Raw genomic sequence first — 23,575 nt, 5'->3', positions numbered from 1 at the left:
GAAGTACAAGTTGTCATGTCGAAAACGAGCTTTACAATGTTGGTGGGGGGGGGGGGAGGCGGGGAGGATTGGGTGGGGGAGTGGGGGGAGGCTGGGAAGGGATGTGAAGGGTAAACAAAGGAGGAGGCTGCAATGCTTGATAAGAAATGTACGCATTAACCTGCCCATGGAATTGTAATCCCTCTGTACAGTGTGTTCACAAAAAATAAAAATAAAAAAAAATTAAAAATTAAAAAAAGAAATGTACTCATTACCTTGCTCATGTAATTGTAACCCCTCTGTACAGTATTTTTACAATAAAAAATGTACTCTTCATCTGACATATGTAACTGTAACCCCTCTGTACATCACCTTTATAATAATAAAATATAAGAAGTCCTATATACCTCTTCAGCTGATAACAGACCATGGCACCCTTCAGGTGATATTAGTTTTGCAGTCATACAGAATACAAGAGTTTTCCTGACCATGAAGGTTTCCCTTCTAGGTGTCAATAGAAATAGCCTGAAAGATCATAAGATATGTGAAAGATCAGAGTCAGATTTTCTGCAAGCAATCCCCGAGAGTACAATGGATAAAGCTGTAAGGATGATTTATAAGCTATAGCATAGTGTAAGGTTTTAGGTAAGAAAATCACCAGCAGCGAGGAATAAAAAGATTGACAGGAAAGTTTATTGGGGTTCGATCCCCAGCAAACTCGCTGGTCGGGATCAGAGAGGTCACACTGAATTTGGTTGTAGCAGAGTAAAAATGGAACTTTTAGTGAGCAGGACTTCTGGCACATAGCTTGTTTTGTAATTGTGAGCGGTTTTAGGCTAGTGCACTAGAAGAATGGTTGACTCACATGGTATTTTTGATAGGGACCTGGTCATTTTCGGCAGTAGCCTGTTTCCCCACCCCCACCCCCACTCCCATCCCTGTCCCTGGGCCTGACATTTTTCCCAGCTGCCTACTTCCTCCACCGGCCTGACAAGTAGATCTGAAGGAAATTGGTAATGCTAAGAATGTGGAATATATCTGTCCAAAAAGCCATAAGCAGAGAGCAGATCCATCTCAAGAAAAAGGAGTTAACTAGATTTCAAGCAGCAAAAGCATAAAGTTCAGGGCTTCCCACATTCTTTGGAATTCGTAACATACCACTAGGTTCCCCAAATGCTAGACATGGAGCTATACAGTTTACTGTTTGCCTTTCTAGATTTCATCCTTACTATGTTCCCTATCTCTCCTTTCTGTATATCCATTCTTCTTTTTTTTTATTAAAACATTTATTCATCTGTATATCATGGGAGTGTATAATTGTTTTATTTTCACAGAAGCTCACATATAAGAATTATTTATCTGAGTCTCAAAGAAAACTTTGGATGAACCTTTGAGCAGTACTGGAACTGTTGAGGTTTAGGAAGTATTTATGAACTCCTAGTTGTGTGCAGTATAGTTAAACTATATTAGGTGGAATTATAACTTTAGCAGTGTCTTTCCTTATAAATGAGGTAATGTTCAAGGAAATGAGTTGGAGAGTCAAACTGACAAAGTGATATTATGGTTCATCCCCATTACAAACTGATTGGGTTAAAAATATCTGAGGTTAGCCGGGCTCCGGTGGCTCATGCCTATAATCCTAGCTACTCAGGAGGCTGAGATCTGAGGATCGCAGTTCAAAGCCAGCCCAGGCAGGAAAGTTCCTGAGACTCTTATCTCCAATAAACCGCTAGAAAACTGGAAGTGGTGCTGTGGCTCAAGTGGTAAGCACTCGCCTTGAGCTGAAGAGCACAAGGACAGTGCCCAAGCCCAGAGTTCAAGCCCCACGACAAAAAAAAAAAATCTGAGGTTAATAAACCATACCTCTATATCTATATTGGCATTTTCAGAGATAATTAGAACATGAGTCTCTGACATGATAATGGTTTACACTTTTGGAAGAATTAAAAAGTTGAATATACTATTGAGAAGTGTGATATGCTTGGAGAAATTGGTCACTTCAAGTCTTTGAAGGGTCTGTTTTTGCAACTTCTGGTCTTGTTCTACTTCCTGGCTACCAGAAGGTCAGCAACTTTGCTTTAGTGCCATCATTTTGTTGTTGTTGTTGTTGTGACAGGCCTACATCAATAGAGCAAGCCAACCATGAACTGGATCCTCTGAAATTGTTATCTTTATATCTCTTCAATATTTGGCACAGTAATTGAAAGTCTAACACAGATATCTACCAAGAGCAAAAATAATTCTACAACTCTCTGTCAAATAATAAATATATCTGTAGTAGGAAGACCCCCCTACTCAGGCAGGGAAGCCCACCCAGTCGTCCGGAATGACAGAGCCCACCCCAATGAAGTTGTTAATAAAGAAGCAACTTTATTGAGAAGGTTCCTACACTGACCAGCCAGGGCCGCAGCACAGGCTCAGGAGCTGATACTGCCACCCAGAGCAGCCCCCATTCTTTGGTTTCCAAAGGCAAAATTCATGAGGTCGAGCCTGGTCATGTGAAGGTGACCAATGGGATCGTAACACACACAAAGGATTGTACAGTCATACCAGACCACAAGGAGGTGGCCAATAAGCGGAGTTTACCATAAGCATGTTCAAAAGGCAGGGTTTACTGTAAGCACGTGGTGTTGCCAGTTAGAGCCAGATTACAACCTGTTTTATGGGTCAGTCTTTAACTCAACAATCAAGGGTGGGTTAGGTTGTTAAGGGGAGGGGAACCAGATGCATTTTTTTCATTCCTGGAAGTAGGCCCATCAGGTCTAAAATCCCTAAAACAAAGGCAAAGCTCAAAATGGAATCATACCAGCTAGGGCCCCATCTCAGGATCAACTTCAATTTTGTAAGGTCTGAACAAGGACACCTCTCTCCCATTTGGCTAACTTTCTGCCCAGTATCTGTTACCTAGGTAACTGGCAGACTTGGAAGCAGTCACCTTCCCCTCCTGCTAGGTCACATCCTGGGCCACCTCTGGTCACGTGCCTGTGCCTCCCGTCTGACCTTAGGAGGATCCCAGACCCTGAGGTCGCATCCAGATCCAGTGTGGCCAGACCTTTTCCCCACCTGGCCACACCTCTTCCTGTTCCTGGCCTAGATAAGTCCTGGCCAAGAGGTCGCACCCTGCACCCCCCTTTTCTATTTCAGCCATGCTTCTCCACAATGCATGGCAGGGCAGCAGTTCAGTAAATAAACTTCTTTTCCTGCCTGAATAGCGCGTGTTGTTCTCTTCATCGGCTACCTAATGAAACCTACCTATTTAATATACCTTACAAATATCTATGTCACTTCAGATGCTTATGGATCGATTTCAGTATTTGCAACTATATATTTGTGAAAAAAGATATTGTCAAAGACAAAATGGTGAAATAATATTAGTTAGAGGGTAGAACACAAAGCTTCAGACCTTTCTATTCCCACAGAGACCAGAACAGTCTGAGAATTTGTGGAGAGCAGTTGAATAATTTTTCTACCCAGTACAATGTAAAACTGAGAAGCAATTACAGCAAAGTGATTTTTAAACACATTCGTGCCATTCACACTATATGGCACAGTGTAGCATAATCTAGAGGAAACACCTCACACTGAAAATCTACCTGAAAAAAACAGAATTAAGTATAAAGGAATGGAATGGTTTCAAATGTTCTGAATGTCTGAAAACAACTTGAGAGACTGGCTTCTATCTTTTCTAGTGGACAGAACTAACTGAACTGGGGTAATAATTTAGAGGCCTATAAAAATAGTGATCCTAGGAACATGTTACTTCTGGAAATCTCCTGACAAATAATGCAGGGCATGGGGGTGGGGGATGTCCTGCTGGAAGACATAAGAAAAGTTTCAATAAGTCCAAGAATCTTCCTCGTATTCAAAGCAGTATGAAAAGAATGACAGATGAGGTTATTTTCTGTTTCTAAATGCTTAAAGATCTGAAAAAAATATAAGGGATTAGAAAAATATGTGGGCAAATAACCCAATAAGAGCAACAAAAGTCCAGACATTTACCAAAAAGAAATGTAGATCTATCAGCTGATTAACAGAGAATTTTAAACAGCTTTATAAATATTAGTCAGCAAAAAGATACTAGACAATCAAGTAAATGGTATGAGAAAAAAATTATTCATGAACAAAATGAAAATATCACTGTTAGGTTTTTTAAAAAGAGGTAGCTGAGTAAGAACAGCACCACGCACGTGGTATTCAGGTTATGTGGTATTCAGGTTAAGGGGTAGGTTTATTCAGTAGACCTCCTGGGACCAGACAAGGCTGGCAAAAGGGGGCATTTGGCCCCGGGTTTCGCCTTATATAGGGTAGGGGGGCGAGGGGGGGGGGAAGGGTGTGTCCAGGTAAAGGGAAGTGGGATCAGGTGGGAGAAAGGTGTGGCCACATCAGATTAAGAAGTGACCTCAGCAGAAGCGGATGTGACCTCTTCCAGGTGTCCCAGTTGCCTAGGTAACGCAGGTACTGGGCAAGGTCTGTTCGCCGTCCAGGAATGGACCTTACAATCACCATAGATATACATTCTTAAAAAGTCAAATTCTGGGGCTGGGAAGGTGGCTCAGTGGTAGAGCGCTTGCCTTGCATGCATGAGGCCCTGGGTTTGATTCCTCAGCACCAAAAAGAAAAAAGTCGGAAGTGGCGCTGTGTCTCAAGTGGTAGAGCGCTAGCTTTGAGCTGAAGAGCTGAGGGACAGCGCCCAGGCCCAGAGTTCAGGCCCCACGACCGCCCCCCCCCCAAAAAAAAAGTCAAATTCTGTAACTGAAAAATGCAGTTAATGAAATGAAAGATTCACTGAAAGAGTCTATCAGCAGACTAGACTCTGAAGAAGAATGAATACACAGAGAGGGCAGGGTGCCACATTAGAGACATATTTTGTCTGAACAATGAAAGTCAGATAATGAAGAGTCTGAGGCATGTGTGACTCCATCTTGAACTAGCTGTCATCTTCTAAGGTATGAGTTATGCAGCTGACCTTGAGCCAGGCCTGGGAATGAACAGAAGAAGCAATTCTTGGGCAGCTAGGAACATAAACAATCCTTGGGAAAATCGCGGGCAAGCAGGTGCTGGAGGGCATGGTGACCCTGCAGTCAGGCCACAGGTGGTGTTTGTTTAAGAAAGGAACCCTGCAGTTTAGCTCGTATCTCCTTGAGACTCCCTGTGGTGCAAGCCAACCAGTTTAAAATACTTCAGCCCTCTGATCTAACCAACAACCTGTTTCTGCTTTGTAGTGCGCCAATCATACTATAGAATTGTATTATGATTTTCCCGCGATATGTAATAATTTGTTGTAAGATGCTATGATGTATACAAAGTCCCTGCCTTCCCTAAAAAGTGTATAAAAAGTACCATAACCCTGAGCTCGGGCCTCTTAGCGTCACCGGTTACTGAGTGTGCAGAGGACCAAGCTCAAGCTTGCAATAAAGACTCCTTTGCTTTTACCTTGGTGACAGTCTCTGATGGTTTTTGGGTAAGGATTTCCGAATTCGGTTTTACAATAACTCAACAGATTATATTCTGAAGAAAAGGAGGAAAAGCTTGAGAACCACAAAAAGAAGTAACTGAACATAAAAGAGTAAGGAGAAGCAAGAGCACCAGACATAAACAGCAAAACATTCCCAACTTTGTCCCTGACTTATTTAGAGAAGGAAAGAAGAACTAAAGATAAGAACTCAAAGTAAGATAAAGGCCTACATTTCCAGTGGCAAAATAAGCCCAGATGTCCCATAAGCCTCACAACAGGGATTTGATGGAACAGAAACTGATCCAGTGTAGAGTATTCTGCATAAAATGGCAGGTATGCTTCACAAACCCAAGCTAGAGCTGAAGCTACAGTGAACCTTTACTTAGTCATCATGTGTGTGAAGACTTAAAAAACAAATGTCCAGCTGGGAGGTACAGATTACCCATTTGTTTTGCTTGTGTTTGTTGTTTTACTTTGCCTTCCTAATTCAACCCCTCCCACCCCAAATCCCACCAGAACTTCATTAACAAGTAAAAGCCCATTTGAGACTCCACAACTGAGACTCCACGTGAATTTAGTAAATAAGTGGGAACTTAAACAAGTTCAGTCACTGAACAACTTGACTGAAGCCAGTGAAAGAAATATTTACCACACCAGAGTAAAAATTCTGATTGCCAAACTTGGGAAAACAGGTTTCTCCCAAACAAATCTTAGGTATATTTGGTGTTTTCAGCCTTTAATTACTGGAAGCAGCCTCTTCAGCCCAGTAGCAACCATTAAAGGCACCAACCTGGACCAGACACAAAGGAGTGACTGATTGAGAGGTATCAGCGGCTTCACTGCCAGTGAAGGAGGAAGGAACTCACAGACAATGAAAAAGCTGCTTAGTTAGGGAACCTAATAATTGGTTTGGACTGAGAATCACCAAAGTACCCTGCGAAGCATCACGTGCTCCTCTTCCCAAAGGAGCTCCACAAAACGAGACACACCTAAATAGCTGCTCAGCTTCTATAGCACCTGTTATATGTCTCCGCCGGATAAAGCACACCACACAGATCCAAGGAAGGAAAACTTTAATGTCAGGAAAGACTGACAGGCAGCCTCTATCGGGCTAGAGAACAACAGCTGCCATTCAGTTAGGGAGAGTAATTATAGCGAGTGAGCCGCAAGAATGAGGAAGTGGGAAACTGCATTGTGATAGCGGGAAATTCTATTGTGAGGGGGTTGGTGTTTGTGGTCAGGCCAGGTGGCCAAGGCAGATCAGGGTGACCTGAATTCCTACATCTTACATATACACTTTTCTAATTGGGGGAGCAGAAGGGAAATAACAAACTGCTGAAATAAGGATATATGTTGTCCCATTGTAACAATGAGCTGTACAAGAGACTGTGTTGAAAAAAAACTTTACAACTTGGTGAGTGGGGAGAAGTTGGGGAGGGAGGGAGGAAGGGAAGGGACGGTAGGGGGAAAATAAAGGAGGAGGCAACAATGATCAATAGGAAATGTACTCACTACCTTACTCATATAACAGTAACCGTCTGCACAGTATTTTGACAATAAAAAAAATATACAAAAAAAGGAAGCCAGGTGGGATTTAGGCAGGAATGTCAGCAGCCACAGGGTGACTTCACCACAACCAACAGCATCCACTGTGGCCTGACAAACCACCCATCTTGTTTGCATGAATATAGCAGTGTTGCAGGCTGCTACTCAAGAATGAGTACTAAATAAAGGTGGAATTCTCGTTGCCAAAGGTTGGAAAAGAGTTTTGAACAATTGGAGAGGGTATAACAGTTATCACTTCTCAGGAAGAAATGTAGACTTTGTTTAGTTTCATTTGGTTTTAGCCTGTGACTTTGTGTATTATTTTCTCCCCTTTTCTACTTCTGAAGGCATCTCTATAAGAATCATGCAGGGTTCTGTCGCACAATGTGTTCCTATACCTCTCTCCCTTTCCCTATCTTCCTAATTCCTTCCTTTCCCCATACCATTCCTTATCATTTTTAATCTTTAATATTTATACTTTTAATCATTAAGTTCTCAGTTTGGCCTACAAGGCCCAGAGTTCCATCTCTCTGCAGTGTTATCAGCGAGGAGGTGAGATTTCTAATCACTTTCTGATTTATTGTTCAATTGCTGACTTTGTAATGTATAGAGTACAGCAGAGGATTGCATGTTTTTATCATCAACCCATGGAACTTGCTCCAGCAGACATCCTATCTTAGCCCATAAAGCAAATCTCAGCAAATACTAAAAAGTTAAAATGCCTTTTTTCCTATATGCTACCAGACCTAAATGGAATAAAATTAGAAATCCATGGCAAGAAAAACTACAAACAAGGTATTCAGATACATGGAGACCAAGTAACACATTTTTGAATGAGTGGTGAATCACTGAAGAAAGTAGGAATTAAATTTAAAATTTCCTAAGTTCAAATAAAAATTAAAACACCTGTGGAACCCAATAAAGGCAGTGGTAAGAAGAAAGTTAAGTCATGAGTATCTTCAGAGAATTAAAGAAATCCCAAAATAAAAGCATCTTAAAGATATAATTGAAACTAAAAAATAAAAACAAGCAAATCTCACGTCACTACATAGAAGTAAAAATTAAGACAGAAATTATTGTAATGAAAATCAAAGAAACAATAAAATAAATCAATGAGACAAAGAATTGGTTCTTTAAAAAGAAACAAGATTGATGAACTTTTAACTAAAGTAACCAGAAGAAAAATCAAGAAGGCACCAATTAATAAATTTAGAGATAAAAGAGGTAATATTACAACCAATTCCATTAAAGTTCCCATCATTAGGGAAGATTTTCATGACATATTCCAACATACTAGAAAAATAAGAAATATATAAATACTTTTAACACATTATGGTACAAAAACTGAACAAAAAAGAAATGAAGAACTAAAACAAATCTATGATGATAATAATCTCCCAAAAAGAAAAACTTAGAACCAGATGGATTTGTTGTGCAAAATAACATCAGCACCTCTATAGATGGATAAAATGCCTTTAACAAACTTCAGCCATCTGTCATGAAAAAGCTCTATAGAAACTAGGAATAGAATGAACATAACTTAAATAAAAGAAGCTATATATCAAACCTGTAGCAAACATAGTACTAAATTGGGAAAACCTAAAACTATTTCTACCAAAGCCATGAATAAGGAAAGGATGACCACCCTCATTCTTTTAATGAATATAATATTGAAATTTTGCATCAGAGCAATAAGAAAAGACAAAGAGATGAAAGGGAAAAATATAGGGAAGAATAATTTCAAATTGTTCCTATTTTCAAAAGATATAATACAGCCGAGTGCCGGTGGCTCATGCCTGTAATCCTAGCTACTCAGGAGGCTGAGATCTGAGGATCTCGGTTCAAAGCCGGCCCAAGCAGGAAAGTCCGTGAAACTCATCTCCAATACACCACCAGAAAACCGGAAGTCGCACTGTAGCTCAAGTGGTAGAGCACTAGTCTTGAGCAGAAGAGCTGAGGGACAGTGCTTAGGCCCAGAGTTCAAGCCCACGACTGACAAAAAAAAAAAAAATAGATATAATACTATACCTAAAAAATTAAAAAATTTTTCTCACCCTGATGCCTATAATCTGAGCTACTCCGAAGGCTGAGATCTGAGGGTCACAGTTTGAAGCCAGCCCAGGCATGAAAATCCTTGTGACCCTTATCTCTACTTAACTATTAAATAGCCAGAAGTGGAGCTGTGGCAAAAAAAAAAAAAAAAAAAAGCTCAAGGATAGTATCCAAGTGTTGAATTCAAGCCCCAGCACTGGCAAAATCAATCAATCAATAAATAAAATTATTTAATCTCATAAACACTTTCATCAAAATTGCAAGATACAAAATCTAGGTACAGAAGTCAGCAGTAGGTTATACACGCCCAAAGAATAGGCAGAGAATGAAATAAGGAAAATAATTACATTCACAATTGTTTCTAGACAATTAAAGGAACAAATTTAAGAAAGACTTCTACATCAGAACCTATAAAACACTGAATGAACCGGGCACTGGTGGCTCACGCCTGTAATCTACTCAGGAGGCTGAGATCCAAGGATCATAGTTCAAAACCACCCAAGCAGGAAAGTCCATGAGACTCATCTCCAGTTAACCACCAGAAAACTGGAAGTGGCGCTGTGGCTCAAGTGGTAGAGCGTTCGCCTTGAGCTGAAGAACTCAGGGACAGTGCCCAGGCCTAGAGTTCAAGCCCTACACCCAACCAAGATAACAACAAAAACAAAAAAAACGTTGAATGAAGAAAGAATCCAAAGCAAACACCAACATGGCAAATTCTATTTATATTCCTCAGGGAAATAAAAAAAGTGAATAAGTTTATACTGTTTAGTCTAGATGTAATAGTAAGCCACACCATTCTTATTTGTATAGGTACACTACATTATGTTCACATGAAGCAACTTAATGATTTTTATCTTTTCTCAGAGTATGTCTCCATTGTTAAACACCACAGGATTATATTTCAAAATAGCAAGAAAACCAAAATGTTCACATTTTTACATTATTACCACAAAGCAATAATGAACATTTAAGATTATGGATATTCTACTCACCCATACTGAATTATAATTCAATGTATACATGTATTAAAACATACTGCCAGTTACTGGTGGCTTACACCAATAATCTAGGTGCACAGGAGTCTGAGATCTGAGGATGTGGTTCAAAGTCAGCCCAGCCAGGAATGTCCATGAGACACTTATCTTTAACCAGCAAAATGATATAAGTACTCTGATGTTTTCTCTAAGCTTTTTCACTCAGGCCTGGCATTTTACTACTTGAGCCCTTAAAAAAAAAACTCAATAAGAATCATCTTACTAGAAGACATTCTACTGATGAAGTGATAGCCTCAGTTTGGTGTCACCAAGATGGAAATTACTATATACTGTAGCAAGTGTGCTTGTTAGAACTGCAGAAGCTTAGGTCCCAACTCAGACCTATTACACCCATGTAATTTATATACATATTAAAGTTCGAGGCTTCAATATCTGGAGTTGAGGCTTAGAATACTACTTGACTATTATCAGTTAGGGAAAGAGGCTGCATACTCCAGTTTCAAAAGAGCTGATTTTTAAAAAATATGCTAAGGAATCCAACAAGTAATTCAAAGTACTTCAGTCTAACTCTCAGTCTGTGTCTGTGTCTGTGTGTCTCTCTCTGTCTCTCTGTCTCTGTCTCTCTCTCTCTCTCTCTCTCTCTCTCTCTCTCACACACACACACACACACACACACACTTTGTTAATTATTTTAACCAGCAACTCATTGTCAGCAATTTATTCTCTCAGGACATATTCTTGTGGTCATTTTTGTTTGCTTTTGTTTTGGGATTTTTTTTTGAAGTGAGGGAGAAGAGAACAGGGCCTCTCTATAGTATCTAGGCTAATTTCTCCAACTCCTGGGCTCAAGTGATCCTTAAGCTTCATCATCCTGAGTAGCTTGGACTACAGGCGCATATCACCTTACTGTAAGGTCCACTCCTGGATGGCGAGCAGACTCCACCCTCCTCCCAACAAAGTCTCCACCCAGTACCTGCATTACCTAGGCAACTGGCACACCTGGAAGAGGTCACATCTGCATCCTCTGAGGTCACATCTGGATTTGATGTGGCCACACCTTTCCCCACCCCTACCCTAGATAAGGCCTAGCCCAGGGCCAGATGCTCTTTTTCCCAGGCTTTTCCCAGCCGTGTGGAATGCCAACATGACCAGGTGCCAGCCAGACAAATGAATAAACATACCCCTTACCTCACAATTTTTTGCCTCTGCAATGCTAAATGGTCAGAAGTCTGTTTGCTTTCAGGCTTTCTTTGCTCTCTGCTAATCATGTCCAACTTTCTCTATCTCTCCCTTTCTCTTTTCTACAACTTTTTGGATTGTGCTCTGAAGAGTGCAACACAGGCTGGATCCCAGGGACCCTCCCCCACTCTAGTTTCCCTCTCAAAGGCTAGCCAATCTAGGCTTGATCTATTTGTTCAGGCTTTCTTTGCATTTTTTCGGAAATTCGACATCTTGAGTTTGCCATCTTGGCCACATGGTGGGTTAAGGGTTTGGCCCCATCTGACCCTTACCCTTCCACTAAGCTTACTACTCTATTCATCTATTCTTAGGTGCATTGCTAACAAGTTGCTCTTTTCACAAGCCCTGGAAACTGAGGCCCGCCCACCTGATGTGCTTTGTTAGCAAAGATGTCTACACATTGTTGTCAAAAATTTTAGATTTTGAGGGCTGGGAAGGTGGCTCAGTGGTAGATCGCTTGCCTTGCATGCTCAAGGCCCTGGGTTCGATTCCTCAGCACCACATAAGCAAAAAGAAAAAAGCTGGAAGTGGCGCTGTGACTCAAGTGGTAGAGTGCTAGCCTTGAGCTGAAGAGCTAAGGGAAAGCTCCCAGGCCCAGAGTTCAGGCCCCACGACCGGACCCAAAAAAAAAAAATTTAGATTTTGAGTTTTACCTTTTTTGTTTTGTGTTGTGTATTCTAGTACTGAATACGTGATTCTAAAATATTGGGCGTATCTGTGCTAAGATTCTCATCACATCTAATGAGTTTTGTCATTGCAGAATATTTGTTGGTCGATTCTTGATAAGGACCAGGTAAGCTCTACTTATTCTACTTGATCTCCCTGTTGCTTTAGTTGGAAATAATAAAGGATTTTTGTGGCAAAGATTGCAATTCAAAGCCAGTCTGGGCTGAAAAATCCCTAAGACTCCGTCTCCCAACTAACCTGCAAAGAGCCAGGCTGGAAGCATGGCTCAAGACTCTTGTCTCTAACCAGCCAAACACAAGTACGTAACTCAAACACAGTACGTAACTCAAAGTGGTAGAGCACTAGCCTTGAGCAGAAGTGCTCAGGGACAATGCCCAGGCCTTGAGTTCAAATATCCATGAATACTAACTGGGACAAGCCATCCCAGCAACGAGCACCTAGACTCAGTCGGTCTGGGGAACAAGGGACCATGGAGAGGAGTAAGAGGAGATGATGTCATATCAGCCACTTTGTGCCTGCCCTTTCAAACTTAACCAGTGTAGGAAGGTTAATAGAAGTAGAAACCTTGCCCCATACCTGTCTACCTTTTAACTGGATAGGAATTTACATTATTGCCTTTGTTACCTGACTTCTCCTCTACCTAGTCACCAGATGTCAGAAGTAGCTAGGGACATTTCTACCAACATTTTCAGCCCCAGGTCCTTCCTCTTGACATTTATTTGCTCTCTAGTATTTTTTTCCAGCCCCTCAATGCCTCATGAGACTTTCTCCAGACTTCATCCAAGAGACTTGCCTCCTGCAGACTTCATCTAAGGACTCATTCCTACCAAGGGACAGCTGCTGCTTGCTACCTTCTCTGGGAGGGGACCACATTCCAGCCTTTTACCCCTAATGTGGATGCCCCTTGTCAGCAAGAAATAGCCAGAGAGAATCTGTGCCCTATTTCATGATTATTAAAAGGCTGGGATGTAAGTTCGACTCCTGGAAAGCTAGCAGACTCCACCCTCCTCGCAGCAAAGTCTCCACCCAGTACCTGCATTACCTAGGCAACTGGCATACCTGGAAGAGGTCACATCTGCATCCACTCAGATCACATCTGGATTTGATGTGGCCACACCTTGCCCCACCCCTACTCTAGATAAGGCCTAGCCCAGGGCCAGACACTCTCTTTCCCAGGCCTATCCCAGCCATGTGGAGTGCTAACATGGCCTGGTGCCAGCCAGACCCATGAATAAACTTACCCCTTAACCTGAATACCACGTGGGTGGTGTACTTCTTACTCGTCCTCTTTTTAAAAACCTAACACCTGGCAATCAAGACATGTTTTGATAAGATACTCTAACATAAGAAGCAATTGCTGTATTAGCTCAAAGAAAATCTTGTCTAATAAACATTTAAATTTATAATCATTACATACCTGTAGACTCACAATTTGACTTATCATTCAAGCAATCCTTATCAGGTAAAATAAAATGATCTCTTCAAGCATAAGCACCTGTAAAACTTGTAAAACTCTTATTCAGGGTCAAAGTGATCCTTTAAAAACTGGATTTAGTTAGGGACTGGAAATGGAGGCATATGCCTATAATCTCAGCTACTTGAGAGATAGAAATCTTGAGAAGGATTTCAATATGAGGCCAGCCTAAGCAAAGGTGTGAGATCCTATCTGAAAATTAAAATAAGAGAAAAAAAACCAGGGACATGGCTCAAGTGATAAAGCACTTGCCTAGCGCAAGTCTCAGAGTTTAATCCTTGGTACTATCAATAAAATAAAAATAAAAGCAATCTCAGTTCCCTGAAATTCTACCCGAATAATTCAGCTTTCTTCAACTATTTGCTACTGATGACAGTACCTATAGAAAGTGTAGAAACTGTGGCATCCTTTACAGTTTACTGGATGTGCTCGGACCATTTTCAAAACAAAACATTCTGACTCATTCAGGACCTTGTTTTTATTATTTTCAAACTGTATTAAGCTCTTGTTAAAAAATGTATAAACAACCTGAAAAACAACAATATTCGAAGTCATCCCACTTTGGAAAAAATATAGTTAGTTATAAATTTCAACAAAAGTTAAGAATAACTGGCTAGGGCTAGGAAGGTGGCTCAGTGGTAGAGTGCTTGTCTTGCTTGCATGAGGCCCTGGGTTCTATTCCTCAGCACCACATAAGCAGAAAAAACTGGATGTGGCGCTGTGGCTCAAGTGATAGAGTGCTAGTCTTGAGATGAAGAGTTGAGGGACAGCGCTCAGACCCAGAGTTCAGGCCCCACGACTGACAAAAAAAAAAAAAGAAGAACTGGCTAAAGCCAGGCACTGGGGTTTCATACCTGTAGTCCTAGCTACTTAAGAAGCTGAGATCTGAGAATTATGGTTCAAAGCCAGCCAGCAAAGTGTGGGACTCTTAACCACTAAAAAGCCATAAGTGAAGCTCTAGCTCAAGTGGTAGAGTGCTAGCCTTAAGCATATAACTCAGGGACAGTGCCCAGGACCTGAGTTCAAACCCCAGAACCAGCACATACACAAAAATAACTTTAATGGATATGTTTAAACGATTCCCTTTTATATAAGTAATGCATGCTAAGAAAAAATCTTTTAAGAAGAATAATTCTTAGCTGGATGCCAGTGGTTTATGCTTGCAATCCTAGTTTCTCAGAAGGCTGAGATCTGAGGATCATAGTTCGATGGGGCAGAAAAGTCCATGTTAGACTCTTTTCTCCAATTAACCACTCAAAAACTAGTAGAAGAGCTGTGGCTCAAAGTGGTAGAGTGCTGGCTTTGAGCAAAAGTGCTCAGGGATGGTGCCCAGGTCCTGTGTTCAAACCTCATGACTGACATAATTCTTTAAGTTTAAAATAAGCCACTACTTCATACTAGTTTTTCAAATGTTTTTATATAGTAGTGTATTTTAATTATACAAAGAAACTTCATGTAATTGCTTAGCAAAACTAACTCACAGTCTAATAAAATGAATACCAGAAAGCTGGTATTTTAATACCAGAAAGCTGATATTTTATATGGTCTAGGGTGATCAATCTGGGAAGGGGTAGCACATGAATGAAGAGAGGAAAGGCGGGTGAATACAATCATAATATTGAATGGATAAGAAAGTTGAGGAGAGAGGTAGGATTGGGAGGATGGGGATAACTGACAAAAGCAGTGACTCATTTGCACAACTATTTAAAAATAGGAAACATATAGTAAACATATAGTTAAAAAGAGAATTTTCCTTGTGGATTCTATACATGCATATAATGCATTTTTTGGATCCTGTTGGGGCTGAACTCTGGGCCTGGGCACTGTCCCTCAGCTCTTTAGCTCAAGGCTACCACTTGAGCCATAGCACCACTGCTGGCTTTTTTTTTTTTTTTTTTTGCTTATGTGGTGCTGAGGAATCGAACCCAGGGCCTCATGCATGCAAGGCAAGCACTCTACCACTAAGCTACCTTCCCAGCCCTCTATGATTCTTTTTTAACCCTCTCCCAGCACATCCTCCCAGTTTTACAATTATTAAAATTGTAAAACCAATTAAGGGCTTAATTGTTCTATTTTCATACATTAGATATTTCCATCACTCTCTCCTTTCCTTTGCTCTCCCCTGTGTGTTTATGCTAAACACACTCCCTTTTACATTCATATCATATTGTTTAATGTATAGATTCTATATAGGGGAGAAAACGTGATATTTATCATTTTGGATCTGGCTTATTTCACTTAAGAGAACAATACCTTTTATTTTCCTGCAAATGACAAAATTTTGTTCTTCTTTATTGATGAATAATGTGTATTCTATAACTTGGCTTTTATAAAAAGTGCTATGATTAACAAGTATACAGGTTTTCTTACAGTTGGGTGGTCTTATGAGTGAAGATCCTAGATTCTTGGTTTTCTGAACAAGGAATTAAACCAAAGTACATTTAAAAAAATGGTACCAGGTACAGGTGGCTAAGATTTGAGGATCGCAGTTCAAAGCCAGCTTGGGCAGGAAAGTCTGTGATATTCATCTCCAATTCGCCACCCAAAATCTGGAAGTGGAGCTGTGGCTCAAGCAATAGAGTGCTAGCCTTGAGTAAAAATACTCAGGGAAACTATCCAGTCCCTGAGTTCAAGCCCTAGAACTGGTGTGTGCACACACAAAGGTAATGTAAAGCAAAGAGTTTATTGGAAAGATTGAAAATACACAATAAAGGGAAATATCTGGAGATGGATAACTCAAGAGCCAGCACTTTGTTACAAAGCTTTAGTGCTCTAGGATTCAGGGATTGTTGGAGTAGATTATCATATTAATAATAGTGGCCTGTCACTAGAGAAATGAGGGACTACTTTTTAGAAGGGATCAACAATATGCAAACTTGCCATCTCACAATTTTAAGTATTTGTATTAAGAGTTGACTCTACCTTATTCCCCCTGGTCAAGCAAGACATTTGGTGCCCACCAAGAGGCTTGACCACATGCCTGTCCACAGGCAGGTTATTCCAACCATGTAGGCCTGGCCAAAAGTCCCTATCACCCCTGGTGGGATATTCTACTCTAGACCTAACCAAAAGTACCCATCCCTAGCCCGGAAGTAATTACAGCCTGATTTTACTCCTTCATTTCCTCGTTAAGACCCATATAAGCAGGATCCCCAAAGCAATCCCTCACACAGCCTCCAAACCTGCAGGAAGGTCTGTGCCACTGGCTAGTGACAGTCCTAGCCTGTTGACAATTGAGTCTGGTCTATTCCTTTTCCATTCTCTTCCATTTTCCTAACATGTATGAAATGCGACCCGGATGCATGAAGCCTTGGGTAGGGTTTTCTTTCTGAAAAGGTCAGGCAAAGGATACAACCATTCCCACTGTGCAATCACCTGTGTCTAGTTAGAATTGGTCCATAGTTTTTCTATTCCTAGAAAAAGTTCTAACTACGGATTGACTACTAATTACCTACAAGGAGTGATTGTGCAAGGGTAGTGAGGAGAAGATAAAATTTATGTGTGTTTCCCGTGGCATGACCCAGAGACTTGGTTTCAGTTTTCTTTCCCAGTATCAGTATCTCTACTGTATGTTACTTTACATTCCATCAGGTTCCTGCCCAGAATGGTACAGCAGAGTGGTAGTTCTATTGTTAGTTTATTGAGGCAGCTGCATATTAATTTCCTTAGTTGCTATACTAATTTATATTCATAGCAACTGTATATATGGATTTCTTTCCCCTGAACCTTCAGCCTTGGCTGTTGTTCGTTATCTTGATGATAGCCACTATGATTGGGGTGTATTGGAATCTTAATGAAGTTTTGAATTGCAGTTTCCTTCCTGGCTAAGGATGTTGAATATTTATTTTTATGTTTAATTGGCCATTTGAACTTCTTTTGAAGAGTATCTGTTAAAATTGATTTTTTATTAACTGGTTATTTGTCTCTTGGCAATTAATTTGAGCATTTTCTATATTCTGGATATTAATCCTACCACAAAGGAAGAGCTAGCAAAGATTTTCTCCAATCTGTAGGCAATCTTTCATTTGAAAAATTGTTCCCACTGAGGTGTAGATGCTTTTTAATTTGAAATAATCCCACTTATTAATGCTTCTACATTGGAGTCATTTTTATACATAAACTCCTTATGTCTATTTGTATTGTCAGGTTACATGCTGCTTTAAATAAAGGAGATAACATGTAAATTTGTTGGTATATATGTATGTACAAAGAATAATGTTAATGACATGTATATTTGAGATTACTTGACATTGGATACAAATATCTATGAATACAGAATGAATGGATATTAAGATATGTATATACACATTCATAAATATGTATGCATATGAGCAAGACAGATTACAGATTATGTCTCCATAAATGTATGACTATTGTATTTCTATGTAAATTTGTGTGCAACAAAATGTGAGGAATGTGAGAAAGATAGAATACAAATTGCAAAAAGAGAGCTGAAGAGTGCAGCAGAGGAGCTGGTTGGATCCACTAGGAGAGGGCAGAAGAAGAGAAAGCTACTTATAGTTCCGAGGTTCTGAATACTGAAAAGAAAAGGAGGAGGCCAGGAAGGTTTCCAGGGCAGGAGGACAGTCAATTCCATATTTGGAAGAAAGGGGCGTCTTCAATATGGACGAGAAAATGAGATACAAATCCTATACAGAGAGAAGGAGGAGACAACAGCTGCAGCTGCAGTTGGTGGAAGCCCAAGGTGGCAGAGGATCCGCCTCCTCCAAGAGGAGGGTGGAGGGCTCAGGATACCCCCACCTCCTTTGACTGCCCCGCAACCCTCTAGACACTTATCCTAGCCTATGAATTCTTCCCCCCCCCCCCTTCTCAGATCCAGCAAGAACGCTTGGGGGCCAGTCTCCTACTGATCCTCCCTGCCAGAGGATCTTAGCTGGGGCAACTGGAGGTATCTAATTTACGCGAGTAAGGCCCCCTGATCCCCTCCCCCCTGGCGACAGTCGCCAGACAGGACAAGGCCATTGGTACACGTCAGAACGGAGAGGGGGGATGGGATGGAATCCTGGAATCCTGCAGGAGATAAGGGGGTGGTGGTGTGCTCTTGGCAAGAGCAGTGTCGGGAGTGCGGTGGGCAAAGAAAACCAGGAGCATTAGGAGCCACTAAAGAATTTGGAAATGAGCGTGGAGAAGCCAGGTGGGTGTGGGGGAAGTGGGTTGGGACAATGGGAGGGGGGGTGCTGTTGTTGAGTGGGGAGGGGTCTCTGTTCTGCCGGCTGGGTTGCTCAAGGCAGAGGTATGGGAAAAGGTAGTGGAGGGGAGGCGCTTAGCCGAAGATCTTGAATGGGCGCCAAAGGTGGGGGAGGGGTGGGGGGCAGGGGACACTGAGCTAAGATAGCCAATTCTTTCCTGCAGACTTTCTAATCCTGCTCTGCGGGACCGCAGCTCCAGCCCTGCCCCACAGCCTAAAAGAATCTGGGAGAAAAGCTAAGACTGAAGGCATATAGCTAGAATTTCTAACACAGCTGACTGGATAACAAGGAAAACGTAGGCACTGGCACAGTGTACACAATTCACCATCGTGGAGAGAAGTCTTGTAGCACACACACTTGCTATTTGTCTCTAACCCCTTTGTCGTCCCTGCAGACATGAACACCCCTAATTCATACGAGGAGGACGTGCAACAAACCGAGGAAGCTGCAGGAGAGGCCACAGGATCTAACAATGGGATGAAGAAGAAAACTTCGCAGAAGAAGCAGAGGGGCAGACGTATTTCCCAGCCAACCAGGAACATCGTGGGTTGCCGTATTTCGCATGGATGGAAGGAGGGCAACGGTCCCATCACACAGTGGAAAGGAACAGTTCTTGACCAGGTGCCAATTAACCCCTCACTTTACCTCGTGAAATACGATGGAATTGATTGTGTGTATGGATTAGAACTTCACGAGGATGAAAGAGTGTTATCACTTACGATTATGTCGGAGAAGGTAGCATCATCTCAAGTTAGCGATGCTAATCTTGCAAATACCATCATTGGCAAAGCAGTGGAACACCTGTTTGAGGGTGAGCATGGTTCTAAGGATGAATGGCGGGGGATGGTACTAGCCCAAGCACCTATCATGAACGCTTGGTTTTACATCACCTATGAGAAAGATCCTGTTCTGTACATGTACCAGCTTCTAGATGATTACAAAGAAGGCGATCTCCGCATTATGCCAGAGGCCAGTGAGAGTGCTCTAACAGAGAGGGAGCTGGGAGTAGTGGTAGATGGGCTAATAGGAAAGCATGTGGAATACACCAAAGAAGATGGCTCCAAAAGGATTGGTATGGTCATTCATCAAGTGGAAGCCAAACCCTCTGTATACTTTATCAAATTTGATGATGATTTTCATATTTATGTCTATGATCTGGTGAAAAAGACTTAACTGTTAGGTTAAAATTGGTCACAACTGTGAAAATAAACAGTTTGTTAAAACATGCAACAAATGTTGTTCTTCAGTGTATTGAAGAAGTTAAAGGGTCCCTGATGACCAAACATTTTGGACAGTATAATGGTTGTTGTGTTCTGAAAAATACAAATGTATGTGGATGTGACACACTGTGTGTAAGCACTATGTTTTTGGTGGGTAGGGCAAGGAAGGAGCAGCTGTCAATTCAACCTGTGAATAAAGTGCTGCTAGTATGACCAGTCATCTAAAAATGGAATGAGACTTAACTGGTCTGGTCTTTAGGGAGGGGAAGGAACTAGAGATGGGTTGTGGGTTAAAGAGAGGAGATGACTGCTTAGGAAGAGGTGGAGAGGTGCCAGAACAGTGGGAGGCTTCCTGAAGGAGAATTAGGGGGGAAACATCCAGTAGGGAAGGGAAGGAAAGGTGAAAACATAGCAGAGAGTGATATTGGAGCTTAGACTAACAGAAAAACAAACAAACAAAAACCAGACAAGATAGATTGAGACAAAGAAAGAGACAAAGAAAACTTAGAAAATATCCAGCATAGTCAAGGAAAGATAAAGTTGGTGGAGATCTGTGGAGAGGCTAAGGGATGGTTGATGCAAGGTTAGTGTGACCCACAAGGGAGGGACACAGTAAGGACAAATTCTGGGAAGACAAAAAAGACTGAATGAGTGAAATTATAGACTAAGAAGTGTGGAGAGCAGATCTCAGGAGGATTGGGAAGGCCCAGGGAAAAATCAAGACTCTTGACAATATTGTTGCTCTTTCTTATGTGCACAAAGGCAGTGTAAAGTGTCAAAGAAGGCAGGTGCATTGGAGCTTCCTTAGAAGGACATTTAAACAGGGATATCTCCAGTAAATTCATCAGGAGTCCATTTTTTACTTATAAGACTTCTCTTGTTTCAGGGAGTTTGTGTCACACTCGTTAAGCAGAACCTCAACTCTCAACCTAAACATTAGGCTTCAGAAGCTCTAGGAAGAGATAATAACCTTTATCTGGTAAAGGTTGAGCCCAGATACAGTAGTACCATCTCTGTTGTAGCCCTTGCTAAAGTATTCCTTGCTTCACCAGAGAGGAAGCACATCAGAAGATTGAGCCCTAAGTGTTCTCAAGGCAAGGGGAGACCTTGACTGCCCATTCTTCTGTTAACAGCTACCTTAAGCCACAATTGAACTCCAATCAGTGCTGCAACAAAGAACAGCTCTCTTTCCCTAGAAGCCCCATTCTGCCTATATCCTCCACAAAGCCTGTGGCTTTTGACACCTCACTGGTACCCTCTGGTTAGTATTGCCCTAAACTCACAGGAAAGTGTCATGGAAGTTTGCAGAGCTCTTTGTTTCCAGGTGATGGTAGATGTCATGAAGAGTAGAGGTGGGAGTTGTGATTTTGTGTTAGGCTATTCCTTTGGTTGTATATTGTCACATGGAGAGGTTTTGTGGTTGGGAGATGTAGTGTGAAACCTCAATAAAGTCTGAAAACTATGATGTCTAGCACATAGTCTGTGTCTTCCTTTCTCTTTTTGCCTTCTATTTATCCAGTCCAAAGCTCCCTCTTAAAATGCATGCTCTGTCGGGTGCCGGTGGCTCATGTCTGTAATCCTAGCTACTCAGGAGGCTGAGATCTGAGGATTGAGGTTCAAAGCCAGCCCGGGCAAGAAAGTCTGTTATCTCCAATAACCACCAGAAAACCGGAAGTGGTGCTTTAGCTCAAGTGGTAGAGTGCTAGCCTTGAGCTGAAGAGCTGTGGAACAGCACTCAGGCCCAGAATTCAAGCCCCACAACTGAAAAATGTATACTCCCAAAAATGCATGCTCTCATTTTTGTATACCCAATAACCTATACTTTTACCCTCAAACAGAGTCCTGGTGAATACCTGATAGCCAGAATGCCTGGCCTACATGCTGGTTTTTGGCAACAAGGTAATAGGGGGGAGGCATTAGGGAAACTCACCAAAGAAACATGAGAAATGTAGTTCATTCTTTCATCCTAACTGTGAACTTCAACCTAACAGTGAACCTGAGATTGTTCAACTCAAAAACTACACAAGGCAAGTCCAATTCACCATGGAGAAATTAATTTGTCATACACCTCCATCCAACACAAGCTTTCCATCTAGGGACCAATTTCAGTCCACTATCACATTTGCTTAATCTTTGGATTTTATTATTTTCTAGTTTAAATTTGGTACTTTTTTTTTTGTCAGTCATGGGGCTTGAACTCTGGGCCTGGGCACTTTCCCTGAGCTTTTCTGCTCAAGGCTAACATTCTGTTACTTCGAGCCACAGCTCCACTTTCGATTTTTCTGGTGGTTAATTGGAGATAAGAGTCTCATGGACTATCCTTACTGGGCTGGCTTTTGAACCGCCCTCCTCAGATCTCAGCCTCCTGATTAGCCAGAATTACAGTCATGAGCCACTGGTGCCCAGCTAAATTTTGTACTTCAGACATTTGGGAAAGTTCACTTAATCTGAATACATGCCTGCCTTCTGTGGGAAAGCAATCAGAACGATAATAAAAACCAAATAATTGAGATCCACATTCCATCAAGGATAAAGGCAGCTGGGTCTGAGGTAGGATTCAGCCATTTTAGGCTCAGAATCTCTCTAGTTGCCCCTCCCCCAGCTGGCCTGCTTCACTGTAATAAAATGCACACTTGTCCCTTGGAGGCATGTGTCTGTAACTTCATGGATACACCCAGCAAATCCTTCCCATTTTAACTTTCCTTGTCCTGACTGTGTTCTTAGTTCATTTGTTGTCTCTTTATCTCACAGGTACTTTGGATGGGAGGGGGCTGCCAGGCATTGTTTAGGTAAAGGTATTGATGGTGCTGATGACAAAGCAGGGAACAAATAAAGAATGACCTTACCCACACAGGCACTTCATGTTAGGGACAAAGACTGTGGCCAAGCTAAGTAAATATACTTTTGTAGCGGCAAGCGCTAAGAAGGAAAAATAAAAGCAATGTATGGACTTGAAATTTCAGAGAGGTAGGTTTGCCAGGGGAGGCATCACTGAGCACTTGGCTTTTGAGTGAAATCCTGAAGGTCATAGTGAAGTGGTCCTGTAGCTGTCTGAGTGAAGGACCATTCCAGGTAGAGGGCCAAAAAATATTGAGGCCCCAAGGTCTGGTATATATGAGGAGAACAGGCAGGATGGCAGCATGGCTAGAGCTGAGTGAGCAAGGTAGGGGAGAGCAGGAGGAGATTTCAGAGAGCTCATGGGGTGTGGGGAATCAACAAACTTAAGAGCCCTGTCAGTTAGCAGTCTATGACATTTATTTTTAACTTATTTATTTTAACTTATTTAACTTACTTCTATTTATTTATTTATATACTATTTGTTTTTACTAAGATCAGTATTAGAGTCAGGGCTTGAGTATGTTGAGAACTCTCCTCAACTAAACCCTAGCCACTTTGATTGTGGATTTTTCATTAAGAGGAAGCTATTCAGCTGTTTATAGCAGTGGACTGATACTATGTTTTAACAGGATCACTCGCAGCTCTAGAACATAGATTTTATGATATATAAAAATTCAGTAAGGATGATCATATATAACAGAAGAATGACAGACACAGAAATTAATCATAATAGAAGTGATATTTCAGATGAGTAATGATAAAATCTTTCACTTAGTAAATAGTAACAAATTAATTTTCCATTTTTTAAAGATGAACTTAAAATTCTTCACTCTTTACACATGAAATACATTTCAAATAGACCTATTATAGAAACATTATGA

At 41.3% G+C, this 23,575-nt stretch overlaps 1 protein-coding gene across 1 annotated transcript; it reads left to right on the top strand.

Moving 5' to 3' along the window:
- Positions 1-18,549: 18,549 nt before the first annotated feature.
- LOC122128291 (spindlin-2-like) lies at positions 18,550-20,151 on the top strand. The gene is made up of 2 exons (XM_042702534.1): positions 18,550-18,581; positions 19,031-20,151. The coding sequence occupies exons 1-2, from the start codon at positions 18,563-18,565 to the stop codon at positions 19,807-19,809; spliced, it is 798 nt and encodes a 265-aa protein (XP_042558468.1). The 5' UTR covers positions 18,550-18,562; the 3' UTR covers positions 19,810-20,151.
- Positions 20,152-23,575: the final 3,424 nt, after the last annotated feature.

Source organism: Dipodomys spectabilis, unplaced genomic scaffold, assembly GCF_019054845.1.
Source record: "Dipodomys spectabilis isolate Male_0828 unplaced genomic scaffold, ASM1905484v1 ptg000328l, whole genome shotgun sequence".
Classification (NCBI taxonomy): Eukaryota; Metazoa; Chordata; class Mammalia; order Rodentia; family Heteromyidae; genus Dipodomys; species Dipodomys spectabilis.
Note: the sequence above shows the minus strand (reverse complement) of the source record. Positions and strands in the feature narration are given on the sequence as shown.